General features: G+C 37.4%; 1 protein-coding gene across 1 annotated transcript in view; it reads right to left on the bottom strand.

Moving 5' to 3' along the window:
• The window catches only part of LOC127851610 (discoidin domain-containing receptor 2-like), a 177,726-nt gene that overhangs the window by 50,875 nt on the left and 99,779 nt on the right, over nucleotides 1-27,072 (bottom strand). Inside the window, exon 4 of the mRNA XM_052385439.1 lies at nucleotides 5,255-5,350. Coding sequence (XP_052241399.1) covers nucleotides 5,255-5,350 — 96 coding nt within the window. The remainder of the gene's footprint in view (nucleotides 1-5,254; nucleotides 5,351-27,072) is intronic.

Raw genomic sequence — 27,072 nt, 5'->3', positions numbered from 1 at the left:
TTTCCGATACAGAGAGCTCCAAGCTGAACACCAGTTCAAGTGGGGCACATTTTCCCCGTATATGGAACTCCAAATACTAACGCCTAGAGTCCAAAAGACCTCATACCAGCTTGGCACAGGACCAACAAGCAAACAGGAAGACTGCAAGATATTCAAGGTCAGAGGGGAATGTCCATTCGGCAACAGATGCCGGTATCGCCATAACAGAGCGACCACCTCTGACTCCCAAGAAGCAAACAAACCAAAAAACCACTAAGCCGACCTACGTCTTTAAATTTTGAAGCATGGAACCGCTATCTACCGACCAATTACGAAGAAAGAGAATTTTTATTATCAGGAATAAAGTGTGGATTTAATATCGTGGATACAGATCTCATATCGGACAGTGTCGCAGTTGAAAATTATTCATCGGCCACAAATCTTAAAATGCGCGCGCTTTGTGAAGCCCAAATTATTACGGAATTAGAAAATGGGCATTACAAAATCGTCGATGATAAACCCCTGATCACCTCGGCACTAGGAGCTATCCCCAAGGGACTTAACTCCTCAAAAGTAAGACTCATCCATGATTGCAGCCAACCGACGGGACAAGCCGTTAACGATTTCGCAAAAACTAATCATTTTAAGTACCAGTCAATAAAGGACGCAGTCAGAATGATAAGTCCCAATTGTTTTTTGGCTAAGATGGACCTGCAAAACGCGTATCGCAGTGTTAAAATTCACCCATCGAATTACCAAGCTACGGGAATAAAATGGCGATTCCACGGCTCTTCAAAATTCACGTACATGGTTGACACTAGACTCCCATTTGGCGCTGCTCGATCCCCGGAGATATTCAACAAACTTACGCAAGCCGTGCGAGTGATAATGAAAATGCAGGGACATAATTCTATTGTTGTGTATCTGGACGATTTCTTAGTCATTGATAAAACCTATGAAGGATGTCAACGTTCACTTTATGCACTAATGAGACTAGTACGTGAGCTTGGGTTTCAAATAAATTACAGCAAACTTGACGGCCCTTCCCAGGAAATCACCTTTCTCGGCCTAGTTTTAAACTCCGTTGAAAGGACTATAAGAGTACCGGAAAACAAACTACATGACATCCATTGTCTTTTGCACAAAACGCTTAACGCTCATAAGGTTACGAAACAGCATATACAGCAAATTGTTGGAAAACTTAACTGGATAACTCAATGCATCTATGGTGGTCGTTTTCATATGCGCCGTTTAATAGACCGTGCAAATACTCTACGCGCTAGTGGACACAGAACCCGTGTCACAACAGACATGAAACTGGATATATTGTGGTGGCTGGAATTTATGAAAATATTTAACGGAACCATGCCGATGATTGACGATAGGTCGGCAATTTCTGTCAGTATTGACGCTTGCAAAACAGCTTGTGGCGCCTTCTACGAAGGAGACTTTATTTACATGCCATGGACACAAACTACTTCTCAACTGCCTATTAATTATTTAGAAGTCTTATCACTGGAAATTGCTGCAAGACGTTGGTCACATATATGGTCTAATCAGATGGTTTATGTTCACTGCGATAACATTGCAGCCTGTGCCATTATTAACAAGGGTTCGAGCAGACACCCAATCGTAATGGACTCGTTACGCCGTGTTTTCTGGTTAAGCGCAGTGTTCAACTTCCGTATGCGCGCTGTTTACTACCCAGGTCGTTTTAATACACTAGCTGACAATGTATCCAGGCTTCATGAGCCAAACGGCATAAGGCGACTTGTGGAAACAATGTCTCAGGTCGGTTTTTCTACTTACAGGTAATCAAACTGAACGAGAGAGGGAGTTAGATCGTGAAGTAGCATTCTATTACAGCAACGCTTTCTCCGACAATACGAAGAGGACATACACAACACACAGAAATTCTTATATTAAATTTTGTGAGCATTTCGGCTACGCTGCCGTTCCGGCGTCGTCGAATACTATATGCCGTTATGCTGCTTTTCTTGCCAAATCCCTCAAATTTAACTCCGTCAAACAGTATCTGAATATAATCCGCCTTTTGCATGCCGAGTGGAATCTTCCGAACCCGCTTTCAAATGACTTCCGCCTTACCACAATGCTGCAAGGCATACGCCGACACCTTGGTGATAATGTGGTGCGCAAAAGACCGATTACCCCTGCTATGCTCCTCGCTATCAAATCAGCCTTGGATTTTACAAACTCGCTTGATTCAACCGTATGGGCAGTCGCACTTACGATGTTTTATGGACTTTTACGGAAAAGCAATGTTTTACCGAGTCTTGCCAAGGCCTTCCATCCTGATAAACAATTACGACTGTGTGACATAACGTATCATAATTGGGGTATTCGGTTGCACGTTCGATGGAGTAAGACTAACCAGTTCCAGTCTAAATCATTGGACATTCCTTTACCACGCCTTCAACATCATCGTCTATGCCCGGTGCAGGCAATTTTTCACGCTGCCCGACAGACTGCCGGAGCTGACCCCTTTGGCCCCGCCTTCCTGTGTGTTATCGGGGGTAACGCAAAACCATTAACTAGCGAACAATTCATAGTGCGAATACGTCAGTGCTTGGAGGCGGCCGGTATTCCTTCCTCCAACATCGCAAGCCACTCATTCCGACGCGGCGGTGCAACATTTGGTTACAGCATCGGCCTTTCTCCCGACGCTATCAAACTGTTAGGGGACTGGCGCTCCAACTGCTACCAACAATACATATCAGACGATTTTCGGCAGCGTTTCCGAACAATTCAATTAATGCAACGCGCAATCAAAGACAGCTTGTAATTATACCTCGTTACATTACGTCTACTCCTACTAACCAACACCTACACTTGGGTTTGGGAAGGTCAATAGTCAAACAGTGTTTGTTAATACAGTGCTTTTATCTCATTGTTGAATTATGTTATGTGGAACATTACGAGCTTGATATAATTGTATTTTTAGTATCATTCAATGTGCGTACCTTCGCTTTGTCATAGATCATTACTTGAATTCACATGTATCACTCAGCGCTACCAATTGGATGTTATAGATGTAACTTTCACATGGTATTTGTTGACGCATACTAGTATTTGATTTATGCTCTTTTGAGCGCGCATTTTTAACTGTTGTATATTATGTACGGTCAGCGCGCGCTTTTTACTTTGATATTATATGTTTGCGCGCGCATTTTTGTACTTTGAGCTGTAGTTAGTATGTAGGAATAAAAGCTCTCTTTCCCCCCTTTATACTTTGTTTGGTCTTAAGTTTAATTTGAATTAAGATTCTTAATTGTATTTAGACGAGAGACTAAACGCGCTGTTGCCCATATGTTTGTCCTGCCACGTATGCTTTATGATGACAGGCCGGTTAATGTTCCGCCAGCATCACCCTTGGGACTGCGGGTCAGTAGCCGTGCTGTCCAGCGTGCAGCTTATTCAGGCAGTCAGTGCGCGCAGCTCAAAGTGCCTACACGTCTCTCCCTCCCACCCACCCTAGTTTAATTATGATGGACTCGAGCAATTCTGCTATGGGGAATTATAGTCAAACGATGTATGTGTATGGGGAAGGGAAGGTCAATAGTCAAACAGTGTTTGTTAATACAGTGCTTTTATCTCATTGTTGAATTATGTTATGTGGAACATTACGAGCTTGATATAATTGTATTTTTAGTATCATTCAATGTGCGTACCTTCGCTTTGTCATAGATCATTACTTGAATTCACATGTATCACTCAGCGCTACCAATTGGATGTTATAGATGTAACTTTCACATGGTATTTGTTGACGCATACTAGTATTTGATTTATGCTCTTTTGAGCGCGCATTTTTAACTGTTGTATATTATGTACGGTCAGCGCGCGCCTTTTACTTTGATAGTATATGTTTGCGCGCGCATTTTTGTACTTTGAGCTGTAGTTAGTATGTAGGAATAAAAGCTCTCTTTCCCCCCTTTATACTTTGTTTGGTCTTAAGTTTAAACACTGGCTATTGTGACCAGAGGCTACACTACACTTATGACACATGCAGTTAGCCCCGTTTTCCCAGAGCAAGGCTCACTTCACCATTAAGTGAAAACTGTTTAAAGTTTTATAGGAGCTGTATATATGTATAGAAACAATATCAGCTTCGATTTCCATTATATTGTGTTGTATATTTGAAAATAGAAGATTCAGTGAACAAGCTTCTGTTGTACATTGGTGATGAAACATGACTACAACTTTCAGCAAATACTGGAAGCACTCAAATTGCTTAAGTCATGTCAAATTATAAAATAATATTAAAATCTTAATTAAATCATCATCAGCTGCTATACTCCCTGATAAGTTTTATTATAAGTGAAAGGGGATGGAAGCCAAACAACATGTGAACATTTATTTGTTACAGATGGACACACGCACATAATCACACATAATGAATGAGAATTTTTAAGTTACAGAAATAAAATGTTTCTTTTATTGTTGCACAATTGCCGTTTGATTACATTTTGTTGGAATGTATTGCTAACTAAATGGCATATGTTTATTTTATGACCAAGGGCCCTTTTGATGTACACTTATTTGTAGTTACATCATACAAAAACAACATATGGCAATTATTCTTATTTAAGAATTAAATTTAGGGTTGTGGTTATAGTGAATTGCAATTCTCCTGATTAAAATCTACAAAACTATAAAAATTCATATTGAAATCCTACTGTACATAGTGTTTCAGATATATCCCTAAAATGTTTGTGAAAGATGGACTGACGGACGGACAGACAACGCCAAATCTATATCCTTCCGCCATTGGCGAGGATAATAAGTGACTGTCATTCAAATCAATATGAACATAGAACTTGCATGGATTTTGTTGGCTTCTTTCAGTTTTGTAAAGCCAGAGAACAAATACACCAGATCTAGCAAAAAGGGAGCAATAACTTCTCTTAACTGCCACATTACTCCACAGGGATGCTTGTAAATCAAGACGTTAATATACAGCTTTGAATATTATCTCAGACCATCTTACATTTAACTGTTCTTGTATGCTGGTCAGGTTTCCAGAGTTTTCAAAGAGTTCCTAAGAGCTCTCAATAATCAAAATGCAAACTTTCAAGTATATATAATTTCCATTCATCTGCAAGCAAAATTTCACTGTGTAGAAAATATTGCCCATTACAGCTCCTGATACTTTTTATAGAAATCAGCAAATTATAAACACGATAATTACATAATGGTTTTAAATGATTGTTTCGGCTGCATATACATCCGCAAAAGCCAAATATCCTGTCTTATATACTTTATTAAGCAACTGTTTATTTGTTTTGAAGAGTCGCCAACAATTTCATTGAATTCTTCTAATCTAACATGGGCCCTCTGTTTGTTCACTGCCAACCTGAAAATTAAATTTTTAGCACCCATTTCTGTCTGAAAACCAAACAGACATCAACAGTAACAAATTGTGTCTTGAAATCTTTTGAAATTCCTGTTAACAAGCACTGCAAAACAAGCAATTTTAATTGTCATGTGAATGCTTGGAGAAATAAATCTCCTAGCATATATGTGTCTTTGAGACATGGACAAAAGTTAGATGTTTCAAGATGTTTCAAACATCTGCCAATTTTTTAACACCAATACAGACTTTGTGGTCCATCGTTGCACAGTTTGTTCTAATTTGCTGCAGCGTACTGAATAAAACAACATCAACAACAACTAAAATGTCACTGGCCACACAATCCATTCAATTGACACATTTTGAATTTCCATTTCAATAAAAATCCATTTAAGCCCCTTACCAATATTACCTCAAACACATCTGTAGTGTTAAAAGAATCAGCGATTTACATATTTAACACCTCAGTGTTACCAAAATTGGCGCCCAAGTATAGAAAGCCCTCACTTTACTGTCTCCCTATTTCTTCCCTTACATGAAAGAACTATAATGTGTGATGAAATGTATTTCATACATCTCTGATAGCTTTTGTACAAAGAATTCATGCAAATCAGAAGATGTAAAAGGAAACTTAAACTTAAGACCCAGGGCTTTTTTTCCTTCTTTATGAGTGGCCGTGGAAGGACATTTCACAATTTTGAAAAGGACAATTCACAAACCTAACATGGCCGTGAATTTTTACAAAATGGGCCGTTTTTCACAATTTTAATAATTTCACGACTCGGTTTTTCACAATTTTAAGAAGTTCGCGACTCAATTTTTCACAATTTTGAAAAGTTCGCGACTCAATTTGTCACAATTTTGAAAAGATTGCAACTCATTTTTTCACAATTTTGAAAAGTTCGCGACTCATTTTTTCACAAAGTAAGGGGGCCAGGGCCGCTTCACAAAGTCAGGAAAAAAAGCCCTGAGACCAAACAAAGTATAAAGGGGGGAAAGAGAGCTTTTATTCCTACATACTAACTACAGCTCAAAGTACAAAAATGCGCGCGCAAACATATAATATCAAAGTAAAAAGCGCGCGCTGACCGTACATAATATACAACAGTTAAAAATGCGCGCTCAAAAGAGCATAAATCAAATACTAGTATGCGTCAACAAATACCATGTGAAAGTTACATCTATAACATCCAATTGGTAGCGCTGAGTGATACATGTGAATTCAAGTAATGATCTATGACAAAGCGAAGGTACGCACATTGAATGATACTAAAAATACAATTATATCAAGCTCGTAATGTTCCACATAACATAATTCAACAATGAGATAAAAGCACTGTATTAACAAACACTGTTTGACTATTGACCTTCCCTTCCCCATACACATACATCGTTTGACTATAATTCCCCATAGCAGAATTGCTCGAGTCCATCATAATTAAACTAGGGTGGGTGGGAGGGAGAGACGTGTAGGCACTTTGAGCTGCGCGCACTGACTGCCTGAATAAGCTGCACGCTGGACAGCACGGCTACTGACCCGCAGTCCCAAGGGTGATGCTGGCGGAACATTAGCCGGCCTTTCATCATAAAGCATACGTGGCAGGACAAACATATGGGCAACAGCGCGTTTAGTCTCTCGTCTAAATACAATTAAGAATCTTAATTCAACTTAAACTTAAGACCAAACAAAGTATAAAGGGGGGAAAGAGAGCTTTTATTCCTACATACTAACTACAGCTCAAAGTACAAAAATGCGCGCGCAAACATATAATATCAAAGTAAAAAGCGCGCGCTGACCGTACATAATATACAACAGTTAAAAATGCGCGCTCAAAAGAGCATAAATCAAATACTAGTATGCGTCAACAAATACCATGTGAAAATTACATCTATAACATCCAATTGGTAGCGCTGAGTGATACATGTGAATTCAAGTAATGATCTATGACAAAGCGAAGGTACGCACATTGAATGATACTAAAAATACAATTATATCAAGCTCGTAATGTTCCACATAACATAATTCAACAATGAGATAAAAGCACTGTATTAACAAACACTGTTTGACTATTGACCTTCCCAAACCCAAGTGTAGGTGTTGGTTAGTAGGAGTAGACGTAATGTAACGAGGTATAATTACAAGCTGTCTTTGATTGCGCGTTGCATTAATTGAATTGTTCGGAAACGCTGCCGAAAATCGTCTGATATGTATTGTTGGTAGCAGTTGGAGCGCCAGTCCCCTAACAGTTTGATAGCGTCGGGAGAAAGGCCGATGCTGTAACCAAATGTTGCACCGCCGCGTCGGAATGAGTGGCTTGCGATGTTGGAGGAAGGAATACCGGCCGCCTCCAAGCACTGACGTATTCGCACTATGAATTGTTCGCTAGTTAATGGTTTTGCGTTACCCCCGATAACACACAGGAAGGCGGGGCCAAAGGGGTCAGCTCCGGCAGTCTGTCGGGCAGCGTGAAAAATTGCCTGCACCGGGCATAGACGATGATGTTGAAGGCGTGGTAAAGGAATGTCCAATGATTTAGACTGGAACTGGTTAGTCTTACTCCATCGAACGTGCAACCGAATACCCCAATTATGATACGTTATGTCACACAGTCGTAATTGTTTATCAGGATGGAAGGCCTTGGCAAGACTCGGTAAAACATTGCTTTTCCGTAAAAGTCCATAAAACATCGTAAGTGCGACTGCCCATACGGTTGAATCAAGCGAGTTTGTAAAATCCAAGGCTGATTTGATAGCGAGGAGCATAGCAGGGGTAATCGGTCTTTTGCGCACCACATTATCACCAAGGTGTCGGCGTATGCCTTGCAGCATTGTGGTAAGGCAGAAGTCATTTGAAAGCGGGTTCAAAAGATTCCACTCGGCATGCAAAAGGCGGATTATATTCAGATACTGTTTGACGGAGTTAAATTTGAGGGATTTGGCAAGAAAAGCAGCATAACGGCATATAGTATTCGACGACGCCGGAACGGCAGCGTAGCCGAAATGCTCACAAAATTTAATATAAGAATTTATGTGTGTTGTGTATGTCCTCTTCGTATTGTCGGAGAAAGCGTTGCTGTAATAGAATGCTACTTCACGATCTAACTCCCTCTCTCGTTCAGTTTGATTACCTGTAAGTAGAAAAACCGACCTGAGACATTGTTTCCACAAGTCGCCTTATGCCGTTTGGCTCATGAAGCCTGGATACATTGTCAGCTAGTGTATTAAAACGACCTGGGTAGTAAACAGCGCGCATACGGAAGTTGAACACTGGGCTTAACCAGAAAACACGGCGTAACGAGTCCATTACGATTGGGTGTCTGCTCGAACCCTTGTTAATAATGGCACAGGCTGCAATGTTATCGCAGTGAACATAAACCATCTGATTAGACCATATATGTGACCAACGTCTTGCAGCAATTTCCAGTGATAAGACTTCTAAATAATTAATAGGCAGTTGAGAAGTAGTTTGTGTCCATGGCATGTAAATAAAGTCTCCTTCGTAGAAGGCGCCACAAGCTGTTTTGCAAGCGTCAATACTGACAGAAATTGCCGACCTATCGTCAATCATCGGCATGGTTCCGTTAAATATTTTCATAAATTCCAGCCACCACAATATATCCAGTTTCATGTCTGTTGTGACACGGGTTCTGTGTCCACTAGCGCGTAGAGTATTTGCACGGTCTATTAAACGGCGCATATGAAAACGACCACCATAGATGCATTGAGTTATCCAGTTATGTTTTCCAACAATTTGCTGTATATGCTGTTTCATAACCTTATGAGCGTTAAGCGTTTTGTGCAAAAGACAATGGATGTCATGTAGTTTGTTTTCCGGTACTCTTATAGTCCTTTCAACGGAGTTTAAAACTAGGCCGAGAAAGGTGATTTCCTGGGAAGGGCCGTCAAGTTTGCTGTAATTTATTTGAAACCCAAGCTCACGTACTAGTCTCATTAGTGCATAAAGTGAACGTTGACATCCTTCATAGGTTTTATCAATGACTAAGAAATCGTCCAGATACACAACAATAGAATTATGTCCCTGCATTTTCATTATCACTCGCACGGCTTGCGTAAGTTTCTTGAATATCTCCGGGGATCGAGCAGCGCCAAATGGGAGTCTAGTGTCAACCATGTACGTGAATTTTGAAGAGCCGTGGAATCGCCATTTTATTCCCGTAGCTTGGTAATTCGATGGGTGAATTTTAACACTGCGATACGCGTTTTGCAGGTCCATCTTAGCCAAAAAACAATTGGGACTTATCATTCTGACTGCGTCCTTTATTGACTGGTACTTAAAATGATTAGTTTTTGCGAAATCGTTAACGGCTTGTCCCGTCGGTTGGCTGCAATCATGGATGAGTCTTACTTTTGAGGAGTTAAGTCCCTTGGGGATAGCTCCTAGTGCCGAGGTGATCAGGGGTTTATCATCGACGATTTTGTAATGCCCATTTTCTAATTCCGTAATAATTTGGGCTTCACAAAGCGCGCGCATTTTAAGATTTGTGGCCGATGAATAATTTTCAACTGCGACACTGTCCGATATGAGATCTGTATCCACGATATTAAATCCACACTTTATTCCTGATAATAAAAATTCTCTTTCTTCGTAATTGGTCGGTAGATAGCGGTTCCATGCTTCAAAATTTAAAGATGTAGGTCGGCTTAGTGGTTTTTTGGTTTGTTTGCTTGACTCTTGGGAGTCAGAGGTGGTCGCTCTGTTATGGCGATACCGGCATCTGTTGCCGAATGGACATTCCCCTCTGACCTTGAATATCTTGCAGTCTTCCTGTTTGCTTGTTGGTCCTGTGCCAAGCTGGTATGAGGTCTTTTGGACTCTAGGCGTTAGTATTTGGAGTTCCATATACGGGGAAAATGTGCCCCACTTGAACTGGTGTTCAGCTTGGAGCTCTCTGTATCGGAAATCGTAGTGAAGGACACTATTCCACTCATACTTCTCCGCAAATTCGAAGATTCGGGCTGTGTAGGCCAGATAGTATTCAGTATCCTCTGTTTTGAGTTCTTTTGTCTCTAGCAAATAAGTCAAGAGTCTCATATTTGCGGCACCCCATTCCTCAAGGAGAACACCAAGGTATGGATGATCCTCTTCTGTTTTTAGTACGATTGTCTCTGTGCCCGAAGAACGTAATACGAAATCTTTCCTCCTGCTTTGTCGTCGGCGTTTCGTCACTTCTGACAGGAACTGTGTAATATGGACAGCTTTCTTTGAAGTTGACTTCATTGTCAATAGGGACCGAGGGTCCATGAAGGTAGATGTGGGTGTTTCGTCGCCACCGGTTAGTACTCCATTGCTGCTGCTAAGTAGGTCATCTAGTAACTTACCAGCTCCGTCGAGTGAAGCTGCATCCGGGCTCATCTGGTTCCCAGACGCAGGAGATATGCTGCCCTTCCATTTCCGAATTTCTTGGATGATAAGTTTAGTGCATCCTAATGGCAAACCGAGAGCTTTCAAATCGCTTTCCTCGACAAGAAGCAGCGCCTCTTTGGTAACGAGTTCCTCTTGCCGGAGTTGCTGAATAACTTTACGTGGCAGTTTGAAGTCTACCGCCCAGTTATCGAACTGAAAGTCACTATTGTCTCTAACGACCTCTTCTTCCATGATTTCAATTAATTACACGCAGGTATGCAATCATATAAAATCTACACAAAATGTCCTAAACACAAAAATCCATAGCCGGAAGAGAGACGTGTAGGCACTTTGAGCTGCGCGCACTGACTGCCTGAATAAGCTGCACGCTGGACAGCACGGCTACTGACCCGCAGTCCCAAGGGTGATGCTGGCGGAACATTAGCCGGCCTTTCATCATAAAGCATACGTGGCAGGACAAACATATGGGCAACAGCGCGTTTAGTCTCTCGTCTAAATACAATTAAGAATCTTAATTCAACATAAAAATCTAAAGAAAAATGTGTGGAGTGACAACGTGAATCGTCGTATAAGAATCTACAGCAGCGTTTATATTTAATTGTATTAACAAGACATATAGAGCTGAAAATTGGCACATCTTTGTAAAGGTCCATGCTACTACTTGTCAGTGCCCTAAATTCAGAGTAGAATGTCATTGACTGTATGGAATATCCAACTTTAAAACCTGCAAACAAAATAATGACTATAGGAAAGGAACTGATGATACATCACAGAATGAAACATATTTAAATTGTGTATTAATTCATTCTTAATATAAATGGGGAAATGCCAATCTATGCATTATATTATTTGGTAAGTATTTTTTATAGTTACTACAAAACCAACATATCAATTAATAAAAAGACTCTCAAAACAATCAAGACGCTGATAAAATTAAAGTGCATGCATGATGTTCAGAAACGCCTTAATAATGTTGATGTTTGATTCTAGACAGTAGAACTTGGCACACAAAAAATCGTCTATTCCAGAGAACGAAGATTGAGTGGCAAAACTTTATCAGAATGCATTCATTAGTGCCTTCATTCCAGGGTATTGTTTATCTGAAAACATAACCTACAACCTGCATGAATAAACAATTAAAGATTGATTCATTTTTGTCCAATTAAAACGTAAGATGCTTCATACTACAAGTGGATTCTGCATCTTGACATATATTGGAGTTGGGGAGTGTTAAAACAAATGATCTCAAATTTATACATGGCATTTTCCACACTATTTACACTTTCCTCTCAATAATCATTACTATTTTATCATCTACCCTGCAAAACATTACCTTCTATTTATTACCATCATATAACTACACCCATCCACCCACCAAGTCTCAATATACCCCATCCATCAACCCAATCTTAATAAACCACACTCACCCAGTCTTTATATACCCCACCCACCCCCAGTCATAATATACACCATCCACCCACCCAGTCTCAATATACCCCACCCACCCAATATCAATATACTTCACCAATCCACCCAGTCTAAATATACCCCACCTACCCAGCCACCCTCCCAGTCTCAATATACCCCACCTATCCACCCAGTCTCAATATACTCCACCTATCCACCCAGTCTCAATATACCCCATCCACCCAGTCTCAATATACATCACCCACCCACCCAGTCTCAATATACCCCACCTACCCACCCAGTCTCAATATACCCCGTCCAACCACCCTGAGTCTCAATATACCCCATCCACCCAGTCTCAATATACAGCAACCCACCCACCCACTAAGTCTCAATATACCCCACCTAACCACCAAATCTCAATATACCCTACCAACCCAGTCTCAATATACTCCACTCACCCAACCAGTCTCAATATACTCCACCCACCAACCCAGTCTCATTATACCCCACCCATCCACCCAGTCTCAATATACAAGTCTCAATATAACCGACCCACCCAGTCTCAATATACTCCACCCAGTCTCAATATACAAGTCTCAATATACCCCACCCATCCATCCAGTCTCAATATACCCCATCCACCCAGTCTTAATATACCCCACCAACAGTCTCCAAATGTTTGACTATAAGAAGCTGGTTATTATATAATTTCTTATCTATATCCATGTCATCTAAAATTTATGTGATCTTCAACATCGAACATTTGTGCACTGACAACGAACATTTGTGCACTGAACAACCATCGTAGACTTGTCTTGATGCCTGCCTGTAATAAGCGCAACTCTTGAATCTTGAATGCATGACTGCATGTGCACACGATATGCCATCACAGATAAACTTGCTGCTCAATTTCCACAAATCAACTCTGCTGTGTCTACTTTCAATTAAAGATGGCAAACATAAAACCCGTTCTTACTGATAATCAAGTAATACATGCACATAACTGACACATTCATTATGGCAGTTGCAGCACAAATAAAGAATATGTGTTGTGAATTAACACAATTTTTGCAAACAAAAAATTGTGCTTTCCCATTATACTATTGCTGGAAACTTACATTGACTTTGTTTTATTATAAAGTCATTTAATCTAATTTTTGGTTTTATTGCCGCAAGATATAATTATGCACAATCATTTTATCAATCATGTTCTCCTACATTTATTTGCTTTTTTTCAGGTATATACAATTTAATGAGTTTACACAAACAAACACTTTTTACAAGACACTATTTTTTTTATTTTGATATCAAAGAGTTGCCTGAATATTCTTTTGTTCTAATTTAAAAAAATCTCAATATTAAAAGTCTCCTTTGCGAATGAATTTTTACTGCAAACATTTAAGTTCACCATAAACAACTGTGCAATATCGATTTTCAACTTAAAGATCCTTAACAATATTGACAGCAGCAACTTTGTCTTTGTATGAATGAGGTTGCAAGTAGTGCAAGATATTTTGTAATTACTCCACATATTTTATGGCGCACAAAGAATTCTCATTCTGTTTGAAGGAAAATGTTGAATTACTGTTTAATTAACTGCCACTGTACAAATTGCTCTTGACAAAGCAATATCTTTCAATCACTGTGAACCAATTTAACGAAGAACTTGCCCAAATCTTTCTACACCTTTATCTAAATGAGTAGTCTCCCTTGATTATTGTTTTATTTTTATGTTTATCAAAAGATGCTTGTAGAGCCTCCAGATGACACTAGAGCAGAAAACCAATCCATCACAAGCTGTCAACCAGTCTGCTGATAAGCATTTCATGGATTCCAATATGTCATCACTCATTTTCTGCAGTTAATTACCTCCCTTAATGGTTTCTAAAATTCATCATTGAGGTAAAACAGAATGAGCATAAACCTGCCATTGTTTTTGCATTGACCATGCGTTTCAATTATCTTTTGATTGGTTTATTTGATGAAGCATATTTGTAGACTTTGGTTAACACACTCATAGTTCACAAAAAAAGGTAGATGGGAAAATAATTTGGAGATTTCATCAGTTAGCAAAAATGTTATGACATCTATGACCATACAAAATTATTGTTCAAAGTCATAAAGTGCGGAGAAAACCCTTTAACAGAAGCATTAAACTAAATCTGAAATTCATATTTACAAAGTGGCGTTTGTTTCTCTTACCAGCTGGCACTCATGTAAGGGTTATCCACATATTCTTATAATAGTGTTGACTGTGGTGCTATGTAATTTTCAACATGATCTGGAAAGTAATCATTTTACCATTCATCAAGATTTTAAGCAATGACAAAATGACCATGGGTGTTGTAATAGGTTTCAGTATTATGTTCATGAAACGGAAATGAATGTGTTAAAAAAGCTGATTTTCCTCAACCACCTCAGGATAAAAGGACCTTGAACAAACATTTGAGCTTTGTTCTGAGAAAACCAGTCTAAATGCATTTGCATAAAGGGTCATCTCAGATTAGCCTGTGCAGTCTGGAAAGACACTTTACGCTTGCATTGATAAAAACAAGATGTGTTTGTGAAACACAATGTCCCCCTATATGATGTTTGACCTTGAAGGATGACCTTGACCTTGTGAAGGATGACCTTGACCTTGACCTTTCACCACTCAAAATGTGCAGCTCCATGAGATACACATGCATGCCAAATATCAAGTTGCTATATTCAATATTGCAAAAGTATTCATAAAATAAGCGATTTGGGCCACATATATTTGAACTCTGACCTTGAAGGATGACCTTGACCTTTCACCACTCAAAATGTGCAGCTCCATGAGATGCACATGCATGCCAAATATCAAGTTGCTATATTCAATATTGCTAAAGTATTTATAAAATAAGTGATTTGGGCCACATATATATGACCTCTGACCTTGAAGGATGACCTTGACCTTGACCTTTCACCACTCAAAATGTGCAGCTTCATGAGATACACATGCATGCCAAATATGAAGTTGCTATCTTCAATATAGCAAAAGTAATGGCAAAATGTTAAAGTTGGCGCAAACAGACCAACGTACAGACCAACAGACAGACCAACGTACAGACCAACAGACAGGGCAAAAACAATATGTCCCCCACTACTATAGTGGGGGACATAAAAAAGGAAGTCTCTTCTTTAAGAAATTCTTGTCAAGGCAAAAAGTGTTGTTCCTGATAAGCCTGTACATAATGCACAGGCTAATCTAGGACAAACCTTTATGCACATGCATGAAGCAGCATATTGAAGCTGAAGCCCAATTTTCTCGCATCTCATTTAATCAAACTCAGATTGGTGGGTATTGGATGGCGGATGTATTGTAAGTATGAAAGTCTGGCTATTAGTGATTATATGTGATTATATGTGCAAATGTCTCGGGAAGTCAGAGGATTCAAAGATGGCCCCTGATATTCTGGCATAGATCAATCACTGACGGACTGTATTAGGTGAGATATTGATCACATTTGACGCGCAAAATCACAAACTATGGTTTTCCTTTTTACCTTTCAACGCTTGTCATCAAACAAACTGTATCGAAAGCTGCCAAAACAAACTTCAATACACATTTCTTGTAGATTGGACAAAGGGAAAAATTATCAATTACCTTTGTTTTTCATTCTTAACTTAACAACTTTTGCAAACATGGTCATTTTGGTCACTTGGGATGGAAAATAATTGTTAAAACATCTATTTGAAAACAAATTTGTATAGTAAAATTCATTTTAATTAGTAAATACTTACCAGCTATCTAGATAGCTTACTTATCCGAAAGGATCGTATTTTATCCGGAAGCTTTCTGTCCGAATCCCACAGGGATTATCTGTCAGATCTTAATGAGAATGGACACAAATATCTCCCTTTGCATACCAAGTGTTGATAGATGGGTCTTCATAAGAGGCTACATGTCACTCAACACCACAGTGATGATTTGCCGCCAAGGTGGGCTACAATAGAATATGACAGAGAGCTCCAGATAGGCTACTTCTGATGCAAAATGCGAGCAGCAGGTTTGAGTAGAGGACTTCAGGTGCAGAAATGTTGGTACCATACATCTCCATGTGGGAGGCATATAGTGATTCTACTATCCATCCATCTGTCTTTCATCAAACACCAAAACTACAACTTTCTGATACTTAGTTGTTGCTTGTGGCTGTCCCAATTCTCATGTCACTGTATCTTGACCTTGACCTCATTTGGACAGACTCACTTAAAATAGCTATTTCTTTATAAACCAAATATTGAAGTTTCATCTTGTATCTACAGAGCTTGAAACAACAAATTGATGCTTAAACAGTTGTTATTTATGACTATCTCCAATCCACCCATATCATCCACCATCACCTATTTTCCCTAATTTGAAATTTGAATATTTCAAACTATTTTTGCAATCCTTAAACAAATGTTTGTTTGGGATAACTTGATTGATCTAATCTATTGATTGATATCTATAACAAAATACAGTAAAAGAATACATAAAATTTGATTCATCAATAAAACACCTGCCTCATTTTAGAAGCAATCACAATGAGAGCGAAAATAAGTTTTCAACAGCTGGTTGAAGAGGAGCTATCTATGACATATTGTGTTGCGGAATAGTCTGATCATGAGTGTGAACGCAAAACTGTCTTTCAGAATGAACTAGGCAAAAACAAACTTTTCATCTTCTTCTTCCCATTAATTGCAGGACTATTCAATGAGTCGTGGGCTTGGGTAGAACCAGTACCTGGTGTCTTTGGAGGAGATCAAAAAACGCTCCCAAGATCAATATAAAACCAGTGATCTCCTAATTGCTAGGCAGACACCATATCCACTACACCACTGTGATAATGAAAACATACAAAATGGTTACCAGCCTTTTTGTTGGATCGGTAAGTGGGATATGATCCCCCTGCGAAGATTTGTTCTAGAAATTGGAACGGTTCTGGAACTGTTCTAGAACATCAAGAACAGTTCTAGAATGTTCCATATTCGCGTTCTAGAACAAGGCTTAGTTCTGAAACTGTTCCAATAATATACAAGAACATTTTTAGAACATTTCTAGAACAAAATAAGTTCAAGAAATTTCTAAAAATGTTCTAAACTGTAGTTCTAGAACACATTTAGAACTCTTTAAGAACCAGTAAGTTCTACAAACATTCTAGTGGGGAATAAGAACACATATAGAACAGGTCTAGAACCAAAGTCTACAATTGTCCTACAATTGTTCTACATATTTAAAATAAACTAGTTCAGACAATGATAATTTGACTTCTTTCAAATTATATTTCAAAACAATTTTCACATTGAAACTTTGCTTGCTGTGGTGTCTGCAAGATATTGCTGTCATATCATGAGATATATATATATATCATACACAAACAGAGGACTAATGTTAAGGAGGAGTGTTTGTTGATAGGTCTGGGATACTTTGTATTATTTCTAATCCTAAAACATTATGTGGGTACTCACTAGAAACAACGTTACGAGGCACTCCTAATGAGTATCCAAACATAAGCTTTTATGGAGAACTGGAAAAAATTATCCCTGAAATACCAAAAAGTACTTCTCCTTTAAGTCCTTACAAAATCTTCTGCTACACACATACATATACATGTATATAACTGACTATAATTTGTCACCAAATTACACATTATTTAAAATTTTTTTTACTGTATCTGTTCGGAATTCTGCATACTTAGTGTCTTCTGAATTTGCATGTAATCTTGTGTCAATTAAAACACTAGGACTTCACAGAGTTCCTCAACATTCACCATCACAAGAATCTCAGAGAACTAAACTGGAATTAGGTGACTAACTACAGGAGCTTCTGGTAACTGTAATGGGTGGATTTCATCCATCTTTTTCATAACATTATTCAGATATTTGTGTAGTTTTTCTACATTAAATCTGTCGCCAATAGTGCGTAGAACGTGGCACTGGAAGTGTTTCATCATCAAAATACAGTTTCTTCACACGCTTCAGTGGTCCTGGAAAAAAGACATATGAATGTATATTTTGAAACAAATATAAACCCTTTAACTCATTAACAGGTTTATAATTACAGAAACTTAATTCACAAGCAAATGATTGTGGTTTACAAAAATCAACATGTTCAAACAAAATTAAATTCTGTACAGTATCAGGTTGTTTTGCTCCCAAGTAGTTTCCTTTCCCCTAGTTGTTTTGCCTCCCAAGTAGTTACCACGGCCATTCTACCGCATGTGTGAGCCACACTACCAAGTGTGTAACTACTTCTGGAAGGCAACATAATTCGGACAAAATAACACTTGTTTTTTCGTTTTATGTAAACAAAGTGTTTTCTTCTGTAATGATGTTTTAGAAATATGCTTTTCTTAACATTTCAGTAATTAACCTTATTCAGTCAGGCATTCCAGAATACATGGGTGTAAAGGTGACCAATGTCATTTTACTCTTGCATGTTATTAATGTTAATTTCACAAATTTTTAGATTATTTAATGTTTTGCCAAGTCTCGTCTTCTTGTAGTCATCGATAGATTAAAGTCTCATAATAAACTATTCCCGGGCCTCAAGAAGTTATTTTAGTGAGCATCACAGGTCTATAATCCCAGCCTGAAGTTGCGTGCAATGAGACTTTCAATGTAAACATTGAGCATTGTTAAATACTGAAATCACTTGCCTAACTTGCAGTGTAATCTTCAAAAAAATAAGCATTGGTGTTTATGTGGTTTAAAAAAATGATAACCAGTTATAAAACAGAAAAAAAATGGGTCCATTAGCCTTATACTCGCCCTTCAGCAAATGGACCATTTATGAATTGTAATAACAGCTGTATTAAGAATAGTGTTCGACCCACAATACACGTTGACTTACTTAACCCGTGTTTCGAAGTGTACAGTTAAGTCCGGTAATCTTGCGCGTCCGGTAATCTTGCGCACTTCGCATTTGCGAATCTCGCAGACGACGAATGGTTTTCTTTAGTGATGACAGATGGAATTTCACATTATAAAGAATTAATGGATTTAAAAGTTACATATTCCATGCAAAATTAAATTCGATCATTACATTTAAACACCGGTTGCGTCATCCCTATACATGGTAAACACTGGCCTTCTTACGAAAACTTCAAAATGAATCACAAATTCCCTGCAGTCTTTAGCGTTTTCATACTTTAAATAAAGAATTCATAAATCCAATGTGTAATTAAGCATTCCATTGCACAATATCCGATCAGTTATGGTATTTTTTGCCATGAAAATATATCGCATCAGATGACATTGTCATCATTTCCCGCCATTCTGTCAAACCAATTTGGTATGATCTCCGCATGCGCAATGGCCTAGTTTTGATATTTTCTGTACACTATGGAAGCATGATCGTGGTATCAAACCTGTTATGCTTTTTTTTTCATGCATACCGGTACTTTTTTATTACATTGTTGTAATTGTCCACTATTATTAGTGATTATATTTTTTGGGATTTGTAGTGAACAAAAACTGAACTAGAAATCCACATTTAATTTCAATGGTTTTGCAAACTGATTTTTAAAATATTTTTCTGGAATGTTTTTTGTCAATAATTGGACACCATATGTCTACAATTTTGCCTAAACGAGGTCATTATACAAAGTGCGCAAGATTACCGGACACTGTGATAGTTTGAAAATGAGGTGAGTCATGTTTGTTTTGAAATCAAATCGGACAGTTCTTCACTGAATTAATCAGATATTTTTGTGTTAATAAGCACATGAACTTATAATTTTCATAATAAATTTAGATATTATGTTGCCAATTTATAAAAGAACATGTTTTTAAAACAATTGACTCTTAACTGCGCAAGATTACCGGACAGCATCGTAAGAACTCTCTGTCTGGTTGATTATTCTTTATCACATATCAAGCACTGGTACTTACCATTTTTCGATACATGAAGATGGTTTTCCTTTCGATGTGTCGTTTAACTTAACATGAAGATATGAATTTAGTAAGGAGGGATTAATTTTAAGTTGGAAAATTAAATTCCAAAGCTTATTTCAGCACCGCATCAAACGGGTCTCTGAAAATCTACCCAGCCTAACCCCAAATGTAAGAGATAATTTCATTGGCCAAAATTCACAAAACAGAGCTGACTGGTTTTTATTTTATTTACGTAGACTGTCAGCGGAGCAGCATTTACGAAAAGCAGTCGGGTGCATATAAGCGCGCTTTTTTTAAATGGCAGACATTATTTTCTTGTTCAATCGCGTTATGAGCTTTATCGAACTACAAAATGTAGTCGCACCCAAAATAGATGTTGCTCACTACCAGGAGGGAGATCTCACCAAAGCCACTTACCAAAAACAAACATACGATGCGGTGATCAGTGAAATCCATTGTAAGTAAATTCGTTTGATAGCCAAACTTTTTGGTACCAATCTAAAAGGTTCTTGAATGGGGCGAACACTTTTTTATGACTGAAAGCGTTAAGCCCGCCTCGTCACTAATGTTAATAAATTTCCTGTCGGAGAATACCGCAAAATGATATTTCAGTTCGCTCAACGCGGACCTATTTGACGAGGCGGTGTCTCGGTTAACAATGTCCCCTAAAAATGTCCATATTTCAATCGCCGTAGAGCAAGTATATTTCACTTACTGTTTATAACACTGTGTATTGATAAAAAACACAAAGTATTGAAATAAATCAATATTAAAGTTAAGGGGTCTTCCTGATCATTGTTAAACAATTTGTTGTAAATAGTACAGGTTCGGGCAATCATATTTTCGGATAACGAAAAATAATCTTGTAAATAAATATATTATCATAATAATAATATTAAAATTTGTATATACTGTTGATTACAGATGACGAGGTTTCTCTTAAAGCAAGCAAAGCGACTGCCTAAGCATGCTTTCGAAGCAACTTAAGATAGGAAAAAAACTCAAGGTAGGTATTATTTTCAAGGCATGTTCACAGTTCAGTGACAGGCAGGCAGTCCAAAATTACAGGCTTTAATATTTATGAATGTGAGTTGGACACTTAAATGAGACTCAAGAAATTCAATTTGCCTCCATTGAATAAGTGTTATTATAAGTATTTTTTTTATCAGTTGGTCAACACTGCCTATAGATATATGATTTTTTCCCTGTTATAAATGAAACATGAACACATTGTTCACAGTTATCCAATTTCACACTCACTCACTAGCCAGGGGTGAGTGAATTTATTTGAAACAAGAAATATCTTTAAAAAAGATATACGGCGTTGATTGTGGTCGATGTTTATGAACGATCAAAAGTTATCCCTATGAGATAAAAAGTAGCGGATGCCTTTTTTTCTGCGCAGTTCTTAGCTACATCATAAGCAAATCAATTACGGGGTGTTGCGCCAGATTTCGTGGCTTATTTTGCTTTATGTGATATTATTACTCAGATATCTATATTTACAGAATAGAAAAACACAAGAAACATGAAAAAAACGAGTGCATATAGGTCAGCCGGCAATACTCGAATCTTATTTAATTGCATAATTATAGTATAGTGAATTATTGTGCTCAAGCTTAATAAACTGGTCTAAATGGATAAATATTTCTAATTAATTTTATCAAAATTGGTCCTTATCATGCAAATGTTGAAACCATATTAAAAATCGATGATTGACATACCACAATAATATCGCCGAATATCTTTATTTAGTATCTTTCTGATCAAAACAGACTTCAAGTGCACAAAGTTTACGAGACGGCGTTTATATAAAGATTTCTGCAACTGACCGCAACTGACCTTGATACCTTGCGGATTGGAATGCAATGCATTACAGTCACTACGTTATTGTCAGTAAGACCGGTGTAACACAATGATCGCAACCCCTTCTGCGAACTCCGGTGATGAACTGTATATAAACTCTGACTTTCACAAATGGCCGCGAATTGACCCGAAACCTCGCGAGTTGAAATGCAATGCAAGTAAGTACTAAATATGACAACATAGCCTTTAGTATAAACGCTTTTGTGATGGTAATTCTCTGAAAATAAAAGGTGAACGCACAAACTGTATTTATGTCGAAAGTTGATTGTAAAACTGTTCTATATATTGAGCCTTTTCATTAGAGATAAAATTGTTTCATGCAGTAAAACAGTGTTACAAAGACGCGGATATGTTTCCAATGTTCTGGTGTTATACTCAAATCAGCCAATGGAATAAATGAAGTGTATTCATTCGTACCTAGCCGCGGGAAATTTTATTTGAGTATTATTGGACACTTACAAAGGTCAAGTCAAGGTGAAAAGCTGGCGTAATACAGCTTACGCCGAAAAAAAATCTGATGAACAAACGTTCGATAACATTAGCTAATTGTTTGTATGAGTAACTACTCAGTCTAGCCAGAATTTCCAAATGTGAAATTTGATGGACTAAAACAAAGTATTCATGATTGCATGACACAATGCTCAAGTTTGGTTTTCAACACATTTCATGAATGATTTTAGAGTTCAGTGATCAAACACCAACAGAGTCTCGTGATAAGTTGCCTGTAAAGAGGAGCATGATCCCATCAGATGCCTCCGAAGATATTGACCTGACGAACAATGCTGCAAAGCAAAATCTCAGTAGTATGTTGGTTGTCTAATACTTTTTATTTTAATCCCTTAGAAATATATAAAATCCAGTATTTAATGCGTTCATATCATAAAAACCTGCAACAGTGTCTTGAATATATTGCGTTCGTAACTAAGTTGGTGCTGAATGTCAAATTGTGTTATCCATCACCAGTTTATTTACAAGGTTTGCTGTATTGAAGCATTCTCAATTTGAAAATACTAATGTTGTGATCAAATGTGTAATTATTTGTTTGAATACTTTGATAATAAGTACACTCAATATTGACTAAATAAAAAGACGTTATGTCTATATTTGTAATACTGTCCAGCTGGATCATTTAGACTTCTTGTTTAGTTTAAGATGTGACTACATTTGTTATCTAAATGATTTCAGAGCAAAGTGCTCAAACACCTACAGAGCCTCGTGACAAGTTGTTTGTACACAGAAGAGCCTGATCCCATCAGATGCCTCCGAAGAGATTGAAAAGAACTGTTTACGGACATTTTCAGAACTGTTTTAGAACATTTGTTCCAGACTTATTTGAAGCAACCCTTCGAAACTGTTCTAAACATTTCTAGAATTGTACTGGAACACACCGGCTAAAACTGTTCTGTAATCATACTGAAAATGTTCTAGAATTATTCTGGAACAGTTGTTGAACGTTAAATGAGAAAAAATTTCTAGAACAATTCTATAACAGTTCTGGAAATTTATTCAAGAACAATTCTGGAATAGTTCTAGAACGATAGTTCAAGAATTGTTCTAGAACAGTTGTTGAACGTTAAATGAGAAAAATTTCTAGAACAATTCTATAACAGTTCTGGAAATTTATTCAAGAAAAATTCTGGAATAGTTCTAGAACGCTAGTTCAAGAATTGTTCTAGAACAAACCTTCAGAACTGTTTCAGAACAAATTGTTCTAGAAATTATTCTCATTTAACGTTCAACAACTTTTCTAAATCGTTCTAGAGCATTTTAAGGATGATTCCAGAACACTTCTAGTCATTAGTTCCAGTACAATTCTAGAAATGTTATAGAACAGTTCTAAAAATCTTCGCAGGGGTCACTAAGAAAGTATTTTTTACTGATGGCCTAGGTTGTAACAGATTATGTTGCTATTACTTTTCTTTCTAACATGAGCATTGCTTGTTACAACTCTGTAAAACTAAAACTTTCTTTTGGCAATATATACTCCCTTTTAAAACATAAATCTTCATCATTTTGCATGACCTTGTCATATAAATGGGCCATCCAGCACCAACAACTTGGGGGTGTTTTTGTCAAACACACATTGTTGTTAGTACTTTAGTTAGGAATACCCACATCAAAATATGGAGCAATGAACTGCTTCACCTCGCCAAAGAGAAACATACCAAACCACAAGGGTGAGATCCTTCAATGATCATACAAAATAAGATATAAAAGAGCACAGTAAAATACAGGAATACTTACAAGCAACACTTCGGTTACAATTATGTAATGACTTTTAACACTTACAAACAGTGGTACTAAGTATACATGTACCACATAAAAGAACACAATAAATGTCCTGCGATCCGTTGATTTTTACCTTTGCTCACCTTTTGAACACACACACCATCACAAAAGTAACGCAAACCATATGCTGACCAAACAAATGCCAATTCTAAAAACAAAACAACGCATAGTATTTCCATCACAAATGCCTAATGCATCTTAAAACATGAGTTATAATATTCAAAGGTCATTAAAACAAGTGACCATAAAACCTCATGGTTATTTCTTTATAGCCAACATTGTTTTATTGCTTTAGACTTGCACTTTCCTTAGGAACCAGCACCTTACAAAAAGTATACAAAATGCTTCCCCGCCTAAATTGTGAATGCATAAAAGGCAAGGACATTTTAGCATTAATTCAGTTTTAAAGGATGAAATTAAAAATGTTTCATTTTCAAAAAAAATGTAGAAAATATACAGTCCAACCTGCGATCACATCAGAACAACATTTACCTCCCTACAGCTGTCAGTTTGGATCCCCGGACAAAAATCCTTCTACAATACACCTGAGAATAGTGGTCACCTGTCTATAACAGCCAACAGCCAGTATATTTCACTCCCAAAGCTATGTTTCACCTGTGTATAGCGGTCACCAGTTTGTTGTTTTGAGGAGCAAAAGGTAAACACTCAAATCAATCTGCGTTGATCTCTCTTATCTCTGACATATGGCCCAAGCCATAATGCTTTAGCATGAGTGCATGGCAAAATCAGGTGATCTCTATGGCTGAAAAGGTGTCAACAATCACAATTAGCTAGCAACTGTGTTGCTATAAAGAGGCAATAATAGGATTAGTGATTGTCAATTGTGGCAAAACAGTCATCAAATTGCAATTTTTGTAACAATCTTTCTTCATTTATGCAAGTGGATTTTGTTTCTGATCCTGTTCAATTTCCTGGGGAGAAGCTAACAGTGCATGTTATTGACAAGTCCCGAAACCTGAGATGCTAGTATACTGATGCTGTTGTGGTTGTTTCAATAAAAATATGCTTTGTGTGGGATGTTTGCGTACTGTAAGACTTATCAGGACGGCGAGTTATATATTATAGTAGTCGTGTATGTATGGTTGATGATAAAGTAAATAACGAAGGCTTTTAACGGTTAAGTGTACGTTCTATTTTTTCCGTCTTTAAAAGTCTGGATCACCAGGCACACTAAACAAGTTTAACAACATTTGTAAATATAACGTGAATAATAAAGTACATCTAAGGCTCACCCTCTGACAGTTAATTTCAAGTTGTTTTAATATGGGTATACTTAGAGTTTAAATTTACGATTTATTTAGATTATATTTTATTTATCTTATTTTTACTTTTTGATGTTGTCGATTCAGAGTTGGAAATTTGAATGAATCTGCCTTCTGAAACTCCTTCTTTTATAGTATCAGCCAATCAGGCAGCACGTTATGAAATCCAGACCAACGAAAACAATCGTTACAAAGAGACGTTGGCGTTCTAAAATGAATGATTCCCAGAAAACTTAGCTTCTGATGCAAAACTACAATTATTTACAATTTATGATGTGGCGTTTACTTGATATTCAGAAAGAACAATATTTTAAGAATAAAATGGCACCACATATGGTTTCAATAGACAAAAATGTGATATCAAACGCTGGTTTCCAAAATAGACATTGACAGCTTCCAAACAAGATGGCGGATGAGAATTACAATTGACAATTAAGTTGGTTTTGATAACATGAGAAAACTGCATTAAATGCATTTACCAAATACAACCCCATTTAGCCATCAGGCTAAAGCAATGACATATTAAATAAATAAAAGGGTGGCCTTTTTTGACGTTTGCTTATATAGCTCACTATGAGCCAAATGTCATTCACAACATATTCATAAATACATTTGCCACAGTAATGAATCACAGTGTTACAATACTGGTTAGTGACATAACAGTTATATAAATATATGGAATATATTGAATCAACATTTTAGCTTGAGCGAATGCTAAGTAACATACAATCAGAATTAATATCATAACATTTTTCATTAGACCCCTATTAAATAACAATACCATGTAAGACATTCATTAGAGGTTTTGAGTTATGGTTATATCTGTATTTAAAAATATAAATACATGAAATGCATGACTCAGCATGCATACCCAGACTTCGGTAATCAGGGGCATGAGATGCGTGCGCTAAACCAGTTTTATAAATCGATCAGCACAGAACTTACATTTATCTGTATCATATCTACATTTAACTTCAATAACAACATATTCATATATACATTTGCCACCCATTGTTACAATATTGGTAAGTGACATAACAGTTATATAAATATATGCAATGTATTGAATCAACATTGAGTTATGATTATATCTGTAACAATAGTTACACGTGTTACAGTACAAATCATTTTTTACAAGCTTTTGGTGTCTGTTTATACCAAGAGTTCAAAGAACCAAAATGTAGACCTCAGCAAAGAATAGACAAATATAATTAATGAATAAGGGCACAAAGCCTCCCCCTCCCAATCAGCAATAAATTCGGCCCATCAGGTATGGTACTCTACTCCAGATACAACTTCAAGATTACCAAAAGCAGAATCAATAACATTGTTAACATCTTAGGTGGCACACGGGTGCAAATGGTCCCCTACAATTTCATAGTGATTGTTCTAAGCACTATTGGATACATCAAAAGCATTGTTTAGGTCAATGAAGGAGACCTGGGTAAGTCTAAAGGATTAATACAAACACCAGGCTTGATGCATGTGTGTCTATTAAACCAGAGGATAATTTAGATGACACATTCCCCCATGACTAGATTTTCATTTGAAATACACTTCCTTAATACAAAATTCTATTAAAGTGGAAGGTG

This window comes from Dreissena polymorpha, chromosome 11 (assembly GCF_020536995.1).
Source record: "Dreissena polymorpha isolate Duluth1 chromosome 11, UMN_Dpol_1.0, whole genome shotgun sequence".
NCBI lineage: Eukaryota > Metazoa > Mollusca > Bivalvia > Myida > Dreissenidae > Dreissena > Dreissena polymorpha.
Note: the sequence above shows the minus strand (reverse complement) of the source record. Positions and strands in the feature narration are given on the sequence as shown.